Here is a 20,170-nt window from a genome sequence, read left to right as displayed (position 1 = left end):
AGAGTGGGGGACACAGAATCTGAAGCAAGCTCCAGGCTCTGAGCTAGCTGTCAGCAGAGAGCCCGACGTGGGGCTCGAACCCATGAACCATGAGATCATGACCTGAGCTGAAGTCCGACGCTTAACTGACTGAGCCACCCAGGCGCCCCTAGAAAAATTACTTTTAAAAATCCCTGGGTGCCTCAGTCGGCTGAGCATCTGCCTTCAGCTCAGGTCATGATCTTGCGGCTCGTGGGTTCAAGCCCTGCAGTGGGCTGTCTGCTGTCAGCATAGAGCCCACTTCAGATCCTCTGTCCCCCTCTTTCTCTGCCCCTCCCCATGCCCTCTCTCCCTCAAAAATAAATAAACATTAAAAAAAAAAAAAGAGTAAAAATAAAACACAGAAGACCTGACAAGACAGAATGGAAATGCCAGGGTAAGCTCTGAGGATAAGCAAAAATCAAGAGAGATAAATGGAGAACAGACCCAGGTTTGACCTGAGGCAGATACCAAACTCAGTACATTTGAGCTTCAGTTTTGATGGCTTCATGCGGCTGGGAGACAAAAGTCAAAGCCCAGGGCCCACCAAATCTCAGGGTCTAATGGGAGACGCCCACATTAGGGTGGGACCCCAAAGGATTACACTCTTGGGTAGGGGTGAGCCAGAAATAAGCTTGCCACTTTCCCACCCCAGAGCCTGTGAAGAAAGTTGTCTTGGCATTGGATAAAGGAGAGCAAGAGAGAGAGAGAGAGAGAGAGAGATCCCTGAGAATGTATAACCACAAGCTAACCCTCTTGCAGATTTGTAGTCTAAATTCATATCACCTCAGGGAAGTCCCCAAACCTTTATGTCAAGAATTTGGTTATAGTGGCCCTACATGGTAGGGTACTTAGGTAGCCGGAAGACACAACATAAAACACCCTGGAGGAAGATACTTGCATTCTAGGTCTCATAGAATCTACTCATGTTATTTTTCAACACTAAGGAACACCCCACAAAGGGAGGGGAGGGCGCACAATGAAATAAAACATCATAAATGAAAACCAGTATAAACCAACATAAACAGTCAAACATACCTACAAAGACTAAAAATATTTGAGTCCTTGAACAAAGATTATAAAACAGCTATGCTTCCAATGTTTAAAGACATCAAAGGCAAGTGTGATTAAAATCTTCTGGAAATAGGAAACTATAAGTAATGACCCGGAAGAATTGAAGAAGAACCAAAGAGAACTTCTAGAAATTAAAAAAAACAAAAAAGCTAAAAAAAATCAGGGTGCCTGGGTAGCTCAGTCAGTTAATCGTCCGACTTAGGCTCAGGTCATGGTTCGTGGGTTTGAGCCCTGTGTCGGGCTCTGTGCTGACAGCTAGCTCAGAGCCTGGAGCCTGTCTTCAGATTCTGTGATTCCCTCTCTCTCTGACCCTCCCCTGCTCATGCTGTCTCTGTCTCTCAAAAATAAATAAAACATTAAAAAAAAATTTTTAAGTCAATGGATTTGTTAAATGGAAAATTAGATAAAACTAAAGAGAGAATTCGTTAATTGGAAAATAGGTAAGAAGACATTGTCTGGGACACAACACAGAGATAAAATGATAGAATATACAGAAGAAGTTAATAGAAACAAAAGACAGAAAAGGTTTAGCATATGTTTAATTGGAGTTCCACAAGGAAAGGAGAGAGAAAATTAGGAAAGGCAAGGGTTGAAAAGATAACAACTCAGGATTCCAGAACTGAAGAAAGTCAACAATCCAAAGATTCAAGCCTAATAAATCCCATGCAGGATAAATTCGAAGTAATTCATATCAGGCAGAAGGAAAGCAGTCACAGATGGAATTTTGAGTACAAAAAAACCTGTAGAGCAAAGATGTAATACACACACACGGACACACATGCATATGCATACACATACACACACACACACACACACACACACAACCCAATGTTGTACAGGAGCCAGCTCATACTGGCTTGTAAGAACCTATTGCTAAATCCCACCAGGTGGTTATTAAATGGTTGGTAACTTGAAATTGGCCGTGGTGGAGTATTCACACCACGGAAATTAGCAAGCACTAAAAATCAGGCTTCTCCCCAGAGGTCTGATTTACCAGTATATTACTGGATAAATCTAAAGGATAAATCTAAATGAAAACCAACTTCAAAAGTTAATAATAATGTCTTGTGAGGCTTAAGAAAAACAAGATGGAATTAACTTTTAAATTTTAAATTAATTTTAAAACCCATGATTATCTGTGGGGAGGGTAATGGTATCAATTAAGTTTAGGCTTTCATAAATGAAGTATGCACTAAGAAAAAAGGAAATGAAAATCTTAAATCTCCATTGAATGTGGAGCCTGATGTATGGATTGATCCCACAACCCTGGGATCATGACCTGAGCTAAAATCAAGAGTCAGATGCTCAAATGACTGAGCTACCCAGGCACCCCTGGAAATTTTAAACATTTCTAGCTGGCCTGACTTAATCGATTTGTGCAGAACTTGGTGCCCAATGCAGAATCCATATTCTTTCAAATTAGATGTGGGACATTTATAAGAATTGAGTGTACAAGTCCACAAACTAAGTCTTGACACATTTTGAAAGACTAAAATCATACAGAGCGTATCCTCTGGCCACAAAGCAATTTATAACGAAAATACAACTAGAGAATTCTCAGTTTAGAAACTGAGAAATGCATTTTTAAGAAACTATGATTAGGGGCACCTGGGTGGCTCAGTGGTTAACCGTCTGACTTTAGCTCAGATCGTGATCTCCTGGTCTGTGGGTTCAAGCACCGCATTGGGCTTTGTCCTGACAGCTCAGAGCCCGGAACTTGCTTCAGATTCTATGTCTCCCTCTCTCTCTGTCTCTCCTCGCCTCAAGCTCTGTCTCTCTCTGTCTCTGAAAAATGAATAAACCTTAACTACAACAACAAAAAAGAACCTATGATTAAGAAATTAGAAAGTATTTTGAACCAAACAATCATAACCCCACTTATGAGATATCATTAAAACAGTTCTTAGAGGGGCACCTGTCTGGCTTGTCAGAAAAGCATGCAACTCTTGATCTTGGGGTTTTGAGTTCGAGGCCCACGTTGGGTGTAGAGGTTACTAAAAGTAAGTAAACTAAAAAAACAAACAAACACAGTTTTTAGAGAAAAATGTTTAGACTTACACACACACACACACACATACACACAATACAGTAGAACAGAAGGTTAAAAATCAAGGAGTTAAAAAGTAACAGTGAAATAAAACCAAAGAGAGTATAAGGAATAAAAATAAAAGCAGAAATAAATGAAACCAAAACACACACAACAGAGAACTAATAAATGTCCAAGAATTGGTTTTCTGAAGGAAATCCAATGGAAAAGCCTGTGGCAGAACTGGTAAAGAAGAGAGAAGGTATGCATAATTAGGACAGAGGGGCCCATCCCAGCAGATGCTGCAGACATTTAAAAGATAATAAGAGAATATTCTGAACAACTCTATGCCAATAAATTTGAAGATCTCATGAAATGGACATCTTCCTAGAAAAACAACCAAAACCAACTCAAGAAGACATTTAGAAATTCTACCATTAAAGACATTAATTCCATCATCAAAAGCAAACTCCAGGCCTTGAAGACTTCCCTGGAAAATTCTACCGAATACTCAAGGAAGAATTAAGCCTTTATTAAACAAACTTTTCCAGAAAATAGAAAATGGGCATCACTCCCTCAAAACCAAAACCCAGCAGCCGCCGAATGGGAAAACACAGGTCCAGCTCACTCATGAACATGGGATGCAAAATATCAACAAAACATTATTGGGGCACCTGAGTGCCTCAGTCAGTTAAGCATCTGACTTTGGCTCAGGTCATGATCTTGTGGTTCGTGATTTCGAGTCCCGCGTCAGGATCTGTGCTGACAGCTCAGAGCCTGGAGCCTGCTTTGGATTCTGTGTCTCCCTCTCTCTCTGCCCCTTACCCACTCGTGCTCCTCTCTCTCTCAAAAATAAGTAAACATAGGGGTGCCTGGGTAGCTCAGTTGGTTAAGTGTCTGATTTCAGCTCAGGTCATGATCTCACGGTTCGTGGGTTCAAGCCCCACGTCCGGCTCTGTGCTGACAGCCAGCTCAGTACCTGGAGCCTGTTTCAGATTCTGTATCTTTCTCTCTCTCTGACCCTCCCCTGCTCACACGGTCTCTCTCTCTCAGAAATACATTTTTTAAAAAAATAAGTAAACATTAAAAGCTTAAAAAAAGAAACATTAAAAAATAAATAAAAACAAAGAAAATATTATGAGCCAACGGAACCCCTCAGATTTCTCTCTGTACAAGGCATCAGGAATTGAGAGCGGGAACTGGGAAAGGTACCTGTACACCCGTGTGAAGAGCAGCATTATCCACAATAGTCAAAAGATGGAAACAACCCAAATGTCCATCAACAGATGAATGGATAAACACAGTGTGGTGTAGCCATACAGTGGCATATTATTCGGCCTTAAAAAGGAAGGACATTCTGATATGTACTACAACATGGGTGAAGCTCAAGGACACTATGCTCAGTGAAAAGGGTCCTCTGCAAAAGGGCTAATATTGTATGATCCCCTTGCAGGAGATCCCTAGAGTTGTCAAAATCATAGAGACAGAAAGTTGAATGGCGGTCGCCAGGGACTGGGGAAGAGGCCAGCGGAGAGGTGTTTAACGGGAACAGTTTTGCAGGATGGAAAAGTCTGGGAGGTCAGCTGCATACCAGTGTGAGTGTACTTGACACTTACTCAGTTGTACTTCGGATGGTTAAGATGATAAATTTTATGATATGTATATTTTACCATGATTAAACATTGTAAAATAAGCATGTGGTACCCCTAAAAATGTGTACTTTACAGTAACGCATGTGTAAACATGTGCTTTACACAACACAGGAAGTACCTGAACAGGTACAAACACCCGATGTGCTAGATCTCTACAGAGAAAATTATGAAACCGCATTGAGAAACTTCGAACAGATAGAATGTCTTTCTATATTCTCTGATTGGAAGGCTCCACATTTTCGGATGTCATTTTTCCCCTCACCCATATACACTTACACATTCAACGTGATCTCAATCAAACTCCCAGTAGGATTTGATATTCTGGAGAATTTGACAATCTGATACTACCATTTATCTGGAAGCACAAATAGCAACAAGTGACCCTTGAACCAATGTGCCAGGTGCTTTCTAAATAGTAACCTTCTTCCTCCTCATGAAAACCCAGGAGGCAGGTAGTACATTATTTCTATTTTTGAGTAGAAGAAACTTGAGAGCACGTGTTTTTTTGTTTTTGTTTTTGTTTTTGTTTTTAGTTTTATTTATTTATTTTGACGGGGAGAGAGTTGGGGAAAGGGTAGAGAGAGAGAATCCCAGGCAGGCTCTGTGCTGTCAGCAATGAGCCTGACATGGGGCTCCAGCTCACACACATGAGATCATGACCCGGGCCGAAATCAGAGTCAGACGCTTAACCAACTGAGCGCCCCAGGAGCTCAGGGCACTTGCTCTTAGCCATTTCTTGATGGTGCCTCCAAGATCAGCCATGATACCCTTGAAGACAGACAAGGTGGGCGGGCCTGCTTTCCAGATACCGGGAAAGCAGAAGAACGGGGCTCTGTAGCCAGGGCAGGGGCTCAGGCACCCAGCCCATGGAACAGAACACAGAAGGAGACAAGCAAGGACCGCCAAGCCACCGCTGCAGAAGGATGGCCTGTCGACATGGAGGAAAAGACAGGCTTCTTCACAGCTGAGGCTGGGGAAACTGGTTATTCCCATGGAAAAAAGAAATTGGGTCTCCCTTGATACAAAACCCAATTCCAGGTTAAAGAGTTAACATGAAAGGCGGATCTAGAGAGATCTCTGACCTGACAAGAAAATCGCTTCCTGCTTCAAGCTTAAGGAAGGGTTCTTGAATGGACATAAAAAGCACAAACCATAAACAGAAAAACTTTTATCAATTCTACTACATTAAGAACATCCATTCATCAGGGGCGCTGGGGTGGCTCAGTCGGCTAAGTGTCTGACTCTTGATTTGGGCTCAGGCTCTTGTGGTTTGTGAGTTTGTGTCCCGTGTCAGGCTCAGCCCTGGTGGGCTCAGATTCTGCTTGGAATTCTCTCTCTCTTCCTCTCTCTCTCTCTGAGCACCTCCCCTACTCACGCTCTCCCTCTCTCTCTCAAAATAAATAAACTTAAAACAAAATCCATTCATCAACAAAACACTGTAAAGAGAAGGAAAGGCCAAGCCACAGAGAGGGGGAAAAGATTTCAAATCTATATATAAGATTCCAAATCTATATATACATCAAAGGATTAGTGTTCGGGATATAAAAATCACTGGGGCACCTGGGTGGCTCGGTCGGTTGAGTGTCCTACTCTTGATTTTGGCTCAGGTCATGATCCCAGGGTCATGGTATCAAGCCCTGCCATCAAGCTCCACACTGAGCATGGAACCTGCGATTCTCTCTCTTTCCTTTTGCCCCTCTCCCCTGCTCACCTTCTCTCTCTAAAATAAAATAAATCATTAAGAACCTTCCTAACCCTTCAGGGTTGTGGGTTTGAGCTCCACATTGGGAGCAGAGATTGCTTAAAAATAAAAAGATACATACATACACAGAAGTCTCCTAACCCCCAAATCCCACAACCCCATTTTACCAAAAATAGGCAAAACATCTGAACAGGAACTTTACAAAAGAAGAAATGCAAACAGCCTCTAAACACATACAAAGGTGTTTAACTTCCATAGCAAATCAGGAAAATGAAAATTCAGGCCACATGGAGACACCACCTTAGACCCGCCCCCCCCCCATTTGTAAAGATAAAAATGTTTGACAATCAAACGTAAGCAAGAATGCAGAGCAACAGGGACTCCCAAACATGGCTACTGGCAGAGAAAACAGAAATCACACTTTGAAAAAAAAAGAGTTGGTCCAAATCTACGAGCTGAAGCCATACATTTTCTGAGAGGTGGGAACGTGGACACGCGTGGGTCAGAAACCAGGTCCCGAAGTGTCCACGGGAGGACGCCTCCCCAGAGGCCCAAGGTGGAAACAACCGAAATGTCCGTGGAAGGTACTAGGAGAGATAAACTGTGGGCATCGCCCCCCGGGGGAGTCCTCCAAGGCAATGGGAATGAATGTGGTACAGCTTCGCCCAGCAGCAGGCGCCGCACTTACAAACGTGGCATGGACGCAGGGAAGCGAGAACATAAAATGAGTCTGTCCAAGCCCGGAGGCAGGCGAGACGGAAACCACGCTGCTCGGGGCTGCAGTCACAGGTAGTGAGATGGTACTGAAAATCCAGGAAGCCCACGTCCCAGCAGTCGGGAGGACAGCGCCCCCTGGCGGCAGGGCAGGAGTTGTGACGGGGCCGGGGACATGCTCAAGGGGTTTTTGGACTTGGCTGGTGGTTATGTGGGTGTTTGGTTTATAATTATTCGCTGAACTGGTTTATGTACTTTTCTAAATGTACGTTCTATTTCACCATTTAAAAAAAGAGCAAAAATGTCTGGGAAAAAACATATAAAAATGTTTTAAAAATAGTTATCTTCAGGGGCGCCTGGGTGGCTCAGTCGGTTAACTGCCCCACTCTTGGTTTTGGCTCAGGTCACGATCTCACAGTTGGTGAGTTCGAGCCCCGCATCGGGCTCCATGCTGACTGCACAGAGCCTGCCTGGGATTCTCTCCCTCTGCCCCTCCTCCACTTTCTCTGTCTCTCGAAATAAATAAAATTTTAAAAGTAAATAAAATATAAACAAGAATAGTTATCTTTTGGGTTTTACTATATGGATGAGAGTTTCCTTCTTTTTTACTTTCTGTATTTGCCAGATTTTCTTAAAAGACTGGGTATTTATTCTTAAATGGGGAAAAAAAAGTTTTATTATGAAGAGAAATTCTCCCTAATCTTCTAGAGCCCCACTCATATGTTACTGCCTCCAGGAAGCCCTCATGACCACCTCGCCCTCAAGGCCTCAGTTCTCTCTCTCTCTCTCTCTCTCTCTCTCTCTCTCTCTCTCTCCCCCTACCCACCCCACTTCCTTGGACACTCAGTCAGCTCATGAACACTTTTCGATGCCCTGCTCTGGGGCAGGCACTGTGCCCAATGCTGGGGGTACAGAAAAACAACAAAAACAACAAAAACCAGACAGCCATGCTTCTGCCTCAGGGAGCTCAAGCCTGGCGGGCAGACAGACACGAAAAGCTGGGCTGTAGGCTCTTCTGGAACTTCTCAAGCACCTGCAGCCCTGCATGGCTGTCACTTTTCAGGTTAGTTATTTCCCAACCAGACTGCAAATGGCACAGCGCCCCCCTCTGACCGGGACGGGGAGGGGGAAACAGCAGGCCCGGGGTGAGGGTGTCCTTGGGTGTCCTCCGGAAGCCCCTGGTTCACTTGAGAAGCTTCTCACCACCCCGGCCCCGCGGCTCTAACCAGACCGGGAGAGCAAACCCTCTGCCCCCCGGGAAGAGCGGAAGGGCGGCCTAGCCGGGGCCCCGGCCACCGTGCTCCCGCTGAGAAGCCTTACTTGGGTTTCTTGACGTCGGTCATCTTGGTGTGCTCCCCAAACTCCCGCTTCAGGAACTCCTCCAGGGGCCCCGACTCGTAGGGCCGCGAGCCGCGGAACACCTCATCCTTCATGCGGAAGTACACACCCCGCATGTAGGCCATGGACTTGCCTAGGAACAAGGTCGGGGAGACACGGGGGCCATGCCGACAGTGCAAAAGGACGGCGGCCGGCAGGCAGGGGGCCGGCGGGGGGGGACCGGGGCTCCCAGGCCTCTCTCCTCGGGAACTTTCCGCAGAGACAAGTCCCCTTCAGCAGCCCTGAGCCTCTGTGCATAATTCTGTGTTCCCAATTTTGTACTGTTTTCCTTAAATAGGCCCCTGGGAGCATAAGGGCTTGTGAATCGAATCTAGATGCCACCTCATCTGGCTCAGAATAGAAGGGCCGGCCCTGTGCCGTGGGCCTCTGAGGACAGGCAGGAGGGGCAGGCCGCACCCGGCACCCGGCTGCCCGGCGTGCCTCACCCAGCCTGGGCTGTGCGAGCAGGGGGGCTGCGCACAGGAGGGTGTCTGCCCGAGTGCGAAGCTGCACTGGGTGACTTCTCAAATCTCTCCCATGGCCCCCGGGAGTCTAAAGAAGAAAGTGACCCTTTCTGGAGGAGGCCTGGACCTCCAGCGCGGGCCTCATGCCCCACGGAGCAGAGGCAGATCCGAGATGGCTTTGCTCTCATGGAAGGCAGAACTGGAGACCAGGGAGGGGACGCAGGGTCCATGGCACTAGCAGTTTGCTGACTGATGATCCTCATCTTCCCGGAGCTCCGTGGGACGCTGCTCTCAGCCACCTCCTGAGCTGGCCACCACATGTCCCTGAACTGCTGGCCCCCAGGGGACCGGGGCTTCCCGAGCTGCAGCTGCAGCCTGCACCTGACTCAGCCCCCACGTCCCCAGTGCCCAGCACAGGCCTGGCCTGGGCGCAGGAGGGTCCTCTCCTGGTGCCTTCATGACATGGGCGGGGTGCCCCCGGGCGCTGGGGCAGGGTGGCAGGTCAGGGATGCCAAGGCAGAGGACAATTCTTGCCTGCGTGGTTGCTGGTACTGGGAGGGCCCCCCCACCCCCCCCCACAGGCAGCATCACGCAGCCCAGAAAGTTCCACAAAGGGGACAATGCGTGAATGGAGACAAGAACTGTCCAGAAGACTGTCTGGTACATGAGGCGCTGCAGCGCAAGGCCCTGTGGCCTTGGGAAGTGATGGGCTAAGAGCCTAGGGAACTGACCCAGCCCCAGTAACCCCATGGGCGGGCTATGTGACCTCGGGTCACCTCTCTCACCAGGGCCTTAATTTCCCTGGGGGTAAAATGAGACAGGTAGGCCGGGGCTCTGGCATTCTCTGGCTCTGTGGCTCCTCATCCCTGAGACCACCCACGCCATCGCCATCAGGATGGTCTGCCTTATTTCCAGCAGGTTCTGGAGGCTCTGGGAACGAGTCTGAGGCAACTGATATAAAAATGGTTCCTACACTGAAAGGCAACTTGCTCTGTCCCCCATGCAGGGCAGGGCGCCATGCCCTGGCCCACCTCCAAGCCTTTCTCTTTCTGGCCTCAGACCCCAACCCCCTCACCCACCCCACAAAGGGCTTAAGGGCCTTCCCCCTCCCCGGTGACTCTCTTTGCAAAACTCTGAAAAGAAGCTGAGCCCAACTTGAGGGCAGATCCCAACACCCCCCACCCTGCCCCTACCGCCCAGGGCGCCGCCCTCACTGTGCAGAATGGCCAGGGCCAGGATGCCTCCTGTGCTGGTCCCCGCCACCCAGTCAAAGAGATCCTTGGTGGCGACGCCCGAGGCCTTCTCGATGGCGATGAGGAGCTGGATGATGACGAGGCCTTTCACGCCCCCTCCGTCCAGGCAGAGCAGGTGGTCATGGCTGTGGTGGGGAGAGCAGCGGGAGGGAAGAGGGCCCGTTACACCCTGTGTCCCTGAGCATCTGTGAGCATGTGAGACAAGGCCCCTTGGAGCTCGGGTGTTGCTGGGCTTTTGGGGGGTGGAGGCGGGGAGTGCAGTCAGTGAGGGAATAAACGTATGGCATTTCAGGAGGGGGAAAATGCAGGAACGATAAAGGGAGGAGCCAGGTGCCCCCTCAGCAGACGCTGGGGTCTATGTCTCCCACTAGGTTTTGGTCTGGTCGGGCTGAGATTCCCAGTCCGGGCTTGACGGGAAGCAGGAGCCTGAGAAAAGACTGTTTGGGGTAAACAAGGCTGGGGGAAGGGCTATCCTGTGGCCGGGAGCGGTGGTGGCGAGGAGGAGGGGGGCAGGGAGAAAACACCATCTCTGTGCCAGGCGCTGTGCGGGGCTTCCGCCAGCATCAATTCACTTAAATGTCCCAACCCCCTTGGAGGCAGACGCTCCCTGCTAGCCCTGTGCACGTCTGTGAAGGAATGAAGCTCAAAGGTTAGGTGACCACCCAAAGTCACAAGATAGAGAAGCGATGTGGCCGGACCCAGACGGACGTGGGGGGGGGGGGGCAGAAGTATGCTGACTCCTGGGTCACCTGCCCGGCAACACGCCCCGACGCGTCTCCCTCAGTCCTGCCCTGCCCAACTCCCTGCCCTAAGGCTTCCACGGTTTGTGCTCAGACTCAGAAGCTTCCTCTGGTCTCATCCTTCCATCTGAGCTTAAATGTCACCGCCAGAGAGAAGCCTGCTCTGATGCCATGAGCCCCCTCCAGCTCAGGGAGCTCCTTCTCCACCCACTTTCTTGCTGCAGAGCACTTCTCCCTCCCATAAGCAGGGTTTTTTTGTTCCTGCGGTCACTGTCTTCCGCCCGTAGGGCAGGGACAGCCCGGCTCTGCAAAGATTTGCCTTTCCGGTGCACTCGGGAGGCGTCCCATAGACTAGCTGGTAAATGAAGGAGGCCTGCGTGGCCCATGTCTAGGGTCCTCCTGGGCAAGCTGCCCAGCCCCGCAGCAAGCCCAGAGTGGGGCAAGGGATGCCAGGCTGTCACTGTCACCAGGACCAGAGAGGCCGGAACAAACACCAAGAGACCCTTCTGAGGACACGGGGCTTACAATGGAGACACCAGCCCACAGGGAGCGAGGCCGGGCTACGTGGCTCACAGTCCCCACAGGGCTGTCCTGATGGTCGCCTCAGTCCCACCTCCAGGGAGAGGACTCAGGCGCCTGCAAACCATCCGGGTCCTACTGGAGAATTTGCCTCCTCTCCCCTTCCTGGTCGGGACATGCCAGGCCTCCCTCTGGTACCTTCCTCAGCCCCTGTGCAGGTGTGTGTGCGTACACGCAGGAAATGCGGTGGGAGCGGAGAGCCAGAATGTTGATGCAGCACGTGTAACCCCCACGGTGCACATTATGGGGTGGCCTTGGAAATGAGTAGGACACACCAAGGGAAAGCCAACCCTTCAGGCAACGGGGGGGGGGGGGGGGGGCGGGCAGAACCACCTGTTGCCGCTGCCGGGCCCTCGGAGCAGGGGCTGTGTCTGCAGGCTGAGAACTTGCCCTGCGGGGGCCGGCTACAGATACAGCAGCAGCAGAAAGGGCACAGACTCGGAGGACTCAGAAGAGGGGGGCTACGGTCTCCGCTCTGACACTCGCGGTGTGACCCTGAGCAAGGCACTCCACCTCTCAGGGGCTCAGGTTCTGCCTGTGCGAAACAAGGATCCCACTCCCTCCCTAGGAGAGCTGTTGGGGACACGGGGCAGTCATAAACGAACAGAAAGCACCTCTATAACGGAAGGGAAGTTGGAACGCAGTCGAGCGCACACACACACACACACACACACACACACACAAGTCCATGCCGGGAACTTGCCATGTTGGCAGGTACTGCTCCTGAGGCCCCAGGGCCTGCCCTCAGGGACAAAGGCTTCTGCTCTTTGTGCCCATCACCCAAGGCCTGCCTCCCGGAACCGGCCTGGATGTACAGCAGGTGCTGGGGAAGTCCGCCCACCCCGCCAGCCCTGTGGAGGGAACCGGGGCAAAGGGGCCAGAGGGAAGCATCACAGAAGGGATCTGGATCTGGGTGACATCCCCCAACGAACCGCCACAAGGTCGGGAGGGAAGGGGCAGGCCTGCAGCCAGCTCTGTCGCGTAACCCGCAGCCTGCATGGCCACCGATGAGAGCAGACCCCGGCTCTCCGGAGGCCCGGTCTCTTGGCGTCTCAGAGGACACAAGCCACCTCACGGGGCCGTGGTGTGGACTAGACGACAGCCCCGAGCCTGCTGAAGGGCACCAAACAGGGGCCTCGTGCATGCCGCCCCTCTCCCCCCACTCCACTTACGTCCGCTTCTCGTCCCTCATGGAGCTCAGGATGAACGCTGGCTTCCGGGCCCGGGAAATGTGCACGATGTCCTGCAGCTCTGCGAGGCACAGGGCGGGGGGGGGCTGGGGCCACGCGGGTGCCAGCCCTCCCCCCATTCCAAGAGCCCTAAAAGCCAATCTGGAGCTGAGCCCTCACACTGCTGGCCCTGGGGGGAGCACCTTGCTCCCTGTGGCCAGGAAGGGCTCTTTGCCTCAGGACACAGCTGAGCCAGAGGCCACCGGCCCCTTGGGGTGAAATGGGCTAGGGTGCAGAGGGTGGCCCCCTGCTCTGAGAAGTACCCCCACCCCCGCCTGGCCAGCTCCCAGATTCTCCACAGTGCCTTCCCCCCAAAGCCCCAGGGCATAAGCAACCCTTCCATGTCCTGCGCTTTTCAGCTCACAGAGCGCTTTTTCAGGCATCAGGCAAGTGTAGAGCTGCTGACAGCCACCGTCACCAGAATCCTTATTCCCAATTTATGGATGAGGCCCAAAGAGGCTACGTAACTTGTCCAAGGTCATTTAGCCAAAAGGAATGAGTCAGGATGCTTCTTGGGGTTTAAACCCATGAGCTCAGGGAGATAACCAACCACTCTTCAGAAGCTGCTCGCCCTGATCCCAGGTCTGGAACCTTCCTCAGCAGCCTCTTAGATCGGCCGCACCCACCACTCTGCCCAAGTTCTCCTCTGGGCCAGAGCCCACCTGCCCGATGGACTGGCTACCCCCGCAGGCGGGGGCCTGGGCCAGCACCGCCATGGCATCGGATTCTGAGTGCCCTCCGCGCCGCTGGGCAGAGTCTAGAAGCAGCAAAGCAGGAAGGCAGGCTGCAAGGCAGTGCGTCTCCCCCTCACCAGAGCGAGCGGCGGAGGGTGGGCGAGACAAGCGGAGACGGGTCGGGAGAGGCAGTGGCCAGAGCACCAGGGGGAGGGTGGCAAGGATGGTGCGTGCCCGGGCAGGCGGCTGAGAAGAGGGCGCTAGAGCTACAGCTAACTCGGGGCCGGGCAGGCTCTGCAGCCCCTCCAGGCCCAGGGCGTTACCCATCAGACGCCGCGCCCCAGGCCCACCATCCGGCCTGGCTTGGGTGACTGCCTGCCTGTAAAATTGAGAGACAGAGATGGGGTTGGGGGGCAGGTCCTAGACGGGGATGGGCCGGGGAGCAGAGAGGAGGAGCCGGAACGACTAACTGGCTGTCTCTCCTGGCTCCTGGCTCGGCTGGGCTCTCCACGCTGGAGGTGCCCGTGTGCGCTTCCACAACAGGGGGAACAAAGGCCAGCTTGCCAAGGACTGGTTCCCGCCTGCCCTGTTCAGGGGACCCTGCTCTCACACAAGCTCGGCCCTGGTTGGGTCAGCCCCCAGAAAGCCCAGAGAAGGGACCCCATCCCCTTGGGGGCCATCTCCACGGGCACCAAGGACACCTAGGGGCAGATACAGGTTCCCTGACTATGTTCAAAAGCCTGTAGGTCGCCAAAGGGCCAGCAGGGGACAGACACACGGGCCCCAGGCCTGACAGAGAAACAGCAGCGAGGCAGACACACCCCTCATTGAAGCCAGAGGGCCAGGGGTGCCGGACCCCAACAGCACTCCTCACTGCCCACCCTGAACTTCACAAGAAGAGGCCGTGAAAGTGCTCACCTCATCGGGGCCACGGGGATGCCCGGACCAGAGACCATGCTCAGGGCATCCTCTCAGGAGAAATGGACTGCGGGCCATTAGCCAGGGACCCCTCCCCCGGCCCCCCAGGCCTCTGCGCTCCCTGGGTGCTGGCTGCCTCCAGAGGAAGGCAAATCCTGCCCCAGCCTTCCTTGTTCCTTTCAACGACTTCTACCCTGGGCCCCGGTTTCCTTCGGATCAAGACTGCTCTGATCCCAGCGCCTGGGGACCGCCTAGAGGGCGGGGAGTGTGGCAGGAAGGAGGCCTACCTAGGTTGGTTAAGCTGATCGGTGGGGGCTGAGATCTCTCCAGAGAGAACAAGTGATGTGTCGTGGTGGAGCACTGCTCCGAGGGGGCCCGTTGTATGAGTGGGAGGCGGTAGTCGGCCCCTACATTTTTCAGCAGAGTTAAGAGCGTCTTCCTGGTGACAACTAGTAAGGTTCAGGGAGGGGGAGATCACACAGGATCACAAGTGATGTCAACAGGCAAGTGAGAGGCCCCTCCTTTCCACACATGGTCCCCTCTCTCATCTACCAGGCGGCCTGTGTACGTGGGGGGGGGGGGGTGTCCCGGAGGCCTGACCCCACCCTGAAAGGGTGTGCTGGCTCCAGTCGGCTCCAGCTCAATAGCTTCCTGGGGCCCCAGGGCAGGCGCTGAGGTTGGCCAAAGAATCTGGAAGGAGGTCGAGGTGACCCAGTCTGAGTATCTGGGGACCCCTTTTTCCTTTCACTTCCGATCAAGAAAACAGGACTCCCACTTCCATACACACATTTCTACAAAGTACCACAAACAGCTAGAAATAAAAAATTTTAAAACAATTAAAAAAAAAAAAAAAACCAATGGGGCGCCTGGGTGGCTCAGTCTGTTAAGAGTCCTACTCTTGATATTGGCCCACGTCATGATCTTGTGGTTCATGGGATCGAGCCCCCTGCCGGAGCTGCATGTGCAACAATTCTCAAAACTGCTGAATGCAGAGATCGATCCTTCCAGAGCCTCAAAGGGACCAGCCAGCCCATGGGCCTCATCCAAAAGGGTAACTAAAAAGGACATCACAAGAAGGAGTGTGCGCACATGTGCGCGCACACACTGCCCTGTGCACCCACAGCAACCTCCATGGCCCCCCAAAACCCCCAGAGGGGGCCCGGGCTTCTGCTGAGGATGGTCTTTTTCCAGCCCCAGTGCCGGGGCTCGCCAAGCAAGCATGCAGTTCTTGCTTCAGCCCGCGTGCACGAGGCCGTGTGCACAGACCCGTGTGGCGTCGGGCATGCATCCACCTGCAGGGGTTTCTGCGAGCGGCTCCATCCGCGAGTTCCTCAGGGAACGAGAAGCTCTACGCTGCTCCCTCCTACCCCACCTGCCTCCCCCGGAGTCCAGGTGCCCTGAGGCAGGATGAGGGCCGCACAGAAGAGGACACTGACCTAGCAAGCCCCTCAGTGGGCTCCATCTACTGGTTATGGCCCTTGTGCCTGGGCACAGGAAGCATCCCCTCTCAGCCTCTCAGGTGCCCCCCACAAGCAGGGAGCAAGTGGGGTGGGTACGGACAGGATGCTGGTGCCTGACGGCTGGGACCACCCACTCTCCTCCCTCCGCCCAACTCTGGGACCAGAGCGCAGGGCACTTACGTTTGCCGATCTTGGAAGCTATGAGTGCAGGAGTCTCCCCGAAGTCGTTTGGGGTGTCCACCTCTGCCCCAAAAACAATGAGGGCCTTGACCATCTCCACGTTGTCTTTCTGTTGGGGACAGAGTGAGGGGAACACCCAACAGCTCAGGGAAAGGAAGAGAAAAAGGACGCCAGCCTCTTCCACCGAATCGGCAGGCCTCTCACAGGCACGGCAGAAGGTGCTCGAACCCTTCAGACCCCCTCCCCCCACATCGAATAACCCGGGCAGAAGCTGGAAGTGACCCACCCCAGGAACCAGCCCCACCAGGTCCTCGAAGGAAGCAATGCATGTATGACCCCTGCTCCGGGGACCACGGGGACATTGAAGGGTCAGCTGCTGATCACTTTCAGGAGCAGCCGCAAAGGGGGAGCAGGGAAAGGGAAGGCTGTCCTGTCCGTCAGGTCCAGGGTGCCGCTTCTTAGGGGTAACTGGGCACACATCCTCCCACAGCCTTCAAGTGCAGCTTCCCTCCTAAGTGCACTGTGCATTTAACATTGGAGGCTGGGCAGGCGGGGTAGGGCGTGGTTTCCCAGAACAGACCAATCAACTGGCTGCCTGGAGACCAGGCTCTGGTCTTATCCCCTCCCTCTTCCTGGAGCCTAATCTTCTTGCCTAGAGAATGAAGAGGCGTGTCCAGAAGGCAGCTTCCAAATAGTGGTTCATGTACATTGGATTTATATGGGCACTGGTGACTACGCATGCTTGAATCATTAGTTATATGTTTCTGTCTTTATATTAGTTATATATTTCCCTTCATGTTGCTGGTTTACCACTTACTGCAGTAATAGAACATTTCCTTTCTAGAACATTTCCCGAAATAAATTTAAGGACGGTTTAAAGGCAAGCCAACTTAGAGGCTCTGGGTGGCTCAGCTGGTTAAGCGGCCAACTCTGATTTCAGCTCAGGTCATGATCTCATGGTTCATGAGTTTGAGCCCCGTGTTGGACTCTGTGCTGACAGCTCAGAACCTGGAGCCCACTTCGGATTCTGTGTGCTGTCTCCATTTCTCTCAGCTCCTCCCCTGCTTATGCTCTGTCTCTATCAAAATTAAATAAAAACATTTTAAAAATCAACCAATCAATTAAAAAGCCAGTTCTCATTTTGGAATGCCCTTCATGGAGCATTAAGAACTAATTTTATTAAAATCTGACATGGTGTACGGGCATGTCTGTGGCATACCAGAGTACAACTGATATCTTGAGGAAAAGCGTGTCTACGATTTGCTTGAGTTGTGAGTAGAACCATGTGGCTTTTTCCCCCCCAGAACACCATTTTTACTGGAGACCATGACTGACAGACAAACTACAATTGTTCAGCCTTGGGTATCCAAAAGACGTGTTCTCAAAAATGAATGCAGGGGGGCGCCTGGGTGGCTTAGTCGGTTAAGCGTCCGACTTTCGCTTAGGTCATGATCTCGCGGTTCGTGGGTTTGAGCCCCGCGTCGGGCTCTGTGCTGACTGCCAGCTCAGAGCCTGGAGCCTATTTCAGAGTCTGTGTCTCCCTCTCTCTCTGACCCTCCCCTGCTCACGCTGTCTCTCTCTCTCTCTCCTAGAAATAAATAAAAAATATATTTTAAAAAAATGAATGCAGGGAGCCTGGCACTTCAGGAAAAACATCTGACAATACTTTGTGCCAATGATAAAATTCAAGCTTGCAAACAGAAATGGCAATTCCAGAAAACTTGTGTATGCCACGACAGGCTTAACAGCTGCCCCAACTTGAAAGACTTTTCTGATGAGATCAGTGGGGATATTTACAAGTGCGAGGTTTTGATACTGTCTGATGAAATGGGTCACTGTTTCTATGCATACACGGTGGACCAGTATTACCCGAGGAAATTACGCATGGGTAAAAGGCCCATGCAGAGTGCAAGAGATACCAGCAGAATAAAGCGTTTAATGTAACAAAGTGCAAAAAGTTCGTGGAAATGGTTGCTCTGACCACTGCAACTGACTTGTCAGAAACTACCCTTTGTCCAGTTTTGGTGCAATATCAAAGAATATTCATGATTCTCTGGAAAGGTGCAACTGTGTATCTTTTCCAACATAGCTCTGGGAGGCCGGATTTTCTTCTTATCCCCCAACATATATTCAACAACATATTGCTACAGTATAAATGAGGCAGAAATAGGAGGTTCAATATGTCTTCTCTGAGGCCAGGCGTTAAAAAGTTTCACAAAGATGTAAAAGGACGCCAACTCTTCTCCTTTATTTTTCGTTTTGGAAAATAAAGTTCTGCATAAAAATGCTATTTATTTAGGCTAGCTGGTGACTGATGAATTGTTATTTTTAAATGAATTTATATTTTGAGGGGGACCTGGGTGGCTAAGTCACATAAGCAGCCGACTTCAGCTCAGGTCATGATCTCACGGTTCTTGAGTTCGAGCCCCGTGTCGGGTCCTGTGCCGACAGCTCAGAGCCTAGAGTCTGCTTCGGATTCTGTGTCTCCCTCTCTCTCTCTGTCCCTCCCCCGCTTATGCTCTCTTTCTCTCTCTCAAAAATAAACAAACATTAAAAAAAAATTTTAATAAATGAACTAATATTTTGAAAATTTCGTATTTTTAATCTCCAATCTAGTAAATATAGATAGATAAAATCCATATAAACAAAAAATCTTTGAGATCTTCAATAATTAATTTTTAACAGTATAAAGGGACCACATAGACCCCAAATTTTGAGAACTGATGAACTTGGTCATTCTAAGGACTCATTCAATGCTGAAAATGGCCATGGTTTTATTTTCAGTTTCTCCCTCCCAGGGCAACAGTGTCTACCAATGATGGCCTTTGCTATAAAACATATCTTTGAGTTTGCCCTAAATCTACTTCTTTTAGAGTCCCAGATGCCTCTCCAATTCCATCGCTTGGAAATCTGTTGAACATACCTATGTAATACATGGTATTGTTACGGAATGCGGAATGCGTATACACACACATCCGTAAGATAGTAATATTCCCTTCCCTGTATTCATCATGCTCACACTCTAGCTGTCTATCCAGACTGGCGAGGTTTTAGGGGGAGGAACTCTGCTCTATAATAAACCAAGAGCAGCGGCCAACACCTACCACGGGCCACCAGATGTACAAGCAGACCCTGCTTCCCGGGAGCTTATAGCCCCACCCCCCCACCGCCCCTCCTCTCCAGGAGATAGAAAGAGTATGCAGATGAGTATTTTTCCCTAATAATAATACAGGAGAGGAGAAGTGACATCTGAGGGGCGCCCACTGATGCCAGGTACCGCATGTGTCGCCCGGACGTTCCTCCTGGGGTTATCAAGGGCCCACTGCTCACTCCGTCCACCAGCTCTGCTAGGTGGGTACCGACACCTCTGGTTTCTGGATGGGGAAATCGAGGCTGGCAGAGGTGACGTGACTTGCCCAAGGCCACAGTGGGTAGCCAGAGCCGGCACCTCACGCACTTGTCAAATGGGGGACACAGGAGCCAGAGGGACGGGAGCGTCGAGGACGGAGACTTTGGGCTGAAAGGGGGACACAGAAGGTTCCTGAGGGAGAAGGCAGGTCTGAATGGCATGTAGGAAGGTAAGAAGATTCTGAGCGGCACGGGCAGGAAGAAGGCGTCGAGGGAGGGAGCGACGGGCAGGCAGCGCCCCCGCCACGGGCTCACCGACATGGCCAAGTGCAGCGGCGTGTTGCCATGCTCTCCGCGGGCATCGGCGTTGGCCCCGTAGGTCAGCAAGGCCATGACGCAGTCCAAGCGGTTGCGCATCACGGCCACATGCAGAGCTGTGTTCCCTGTGCTGCTCGTGCTGTTTACGTCACAACCCCTCTTCAGCAGCATGCGGGCCATCTGCAGAAGACAGGGGCCGCGCCCAAGGCGGCGGGCACTCAGGGCGGCAGTGGCTGGCGGCACCGGCGCTGCCACCGCCCCCTCGAGAGGCCGTATGACCCCGGGCCTCTGGAAAGCACTCACAACAAGAACTCAGGTGGCAGGCCCCAGGCTGGGGGTGGCCCTACACGTTAGTTCCTATGCCATCGGCACCCCAGGAAGTAGAGAACAGAAAGCTGATTTGTGCTGGCTGATCTAAGGGGCTTCTAGGTCCTTTCCTGGAGC

At 51.7% G+C, this 20,170-nt stretch overlaps 1 protein-coding gene across 5 annotated transcripts in view; it reads right to left on the bottom strand.

Moving 5' to 3' along the window:
- PLA2G6 (phospholipase A2 group VI) overlaps positions 1 to 20,170 on the bottom strand; it is a 61,266-nt gene that overhangs the window by 4,978 nt on the left and 36,118 nt on the right. For 4 of the 5 annotated variants that reach the window (XM_039246072.1, XM_039246075.1, XM_039246071.1 and 1 more), the window contains exons 7-12: positions 19,724 to 19,906; positions 16,061 to 16,169; positions 14,708 to 14,869; positions 12,772 to 12,850; positions 10,242 to 10,405; positions 8,507 to 8,657 (exon numbers count right to left, since the gene is read on the bottom strand). In XM_039246072.1, the coding sequence (XP_039102003.1) occupies positions 8,507 to 8,657; positions 10,242 to 10,405; positions 12,772 to 12,850; positions 14,708 to 14,869; positions 16,061 to 16,169; positions 19,724 to 19,906 (848 nt within the window). The remainder of the gene's footprint in view (positions 1 to 8,506; positions 8,658 to 10,241; positions 10,406 to 12,771; positions 12,851 to 14,707; positions 14,870 to 16,060; positions 16,170 to 19,723; positions 19,907 to 20,170) is intronic. The other variant, XM_039246076.1, reaches the window with a different exon arrangement.

Source organism: Hyaena hyaena, unplaced genomic scaffold, assembly GCF_003009895.1.
Source record: "Hyaena hyaena isolate Hyena2069 unplaced genomic scaffold, ASM300989v1 scaffold_280, whole genome shotgun sequence".
Classification (NCBI taxonomy): Eukaryota; Metazoa; Chordata; class Mammalia; order Carnivora; family Hyaenidae; genus Hyaena; species Hyaena hyaena.
This window is presented reverse-complemented; position numbering and strand designations above follow the sequence as displayed.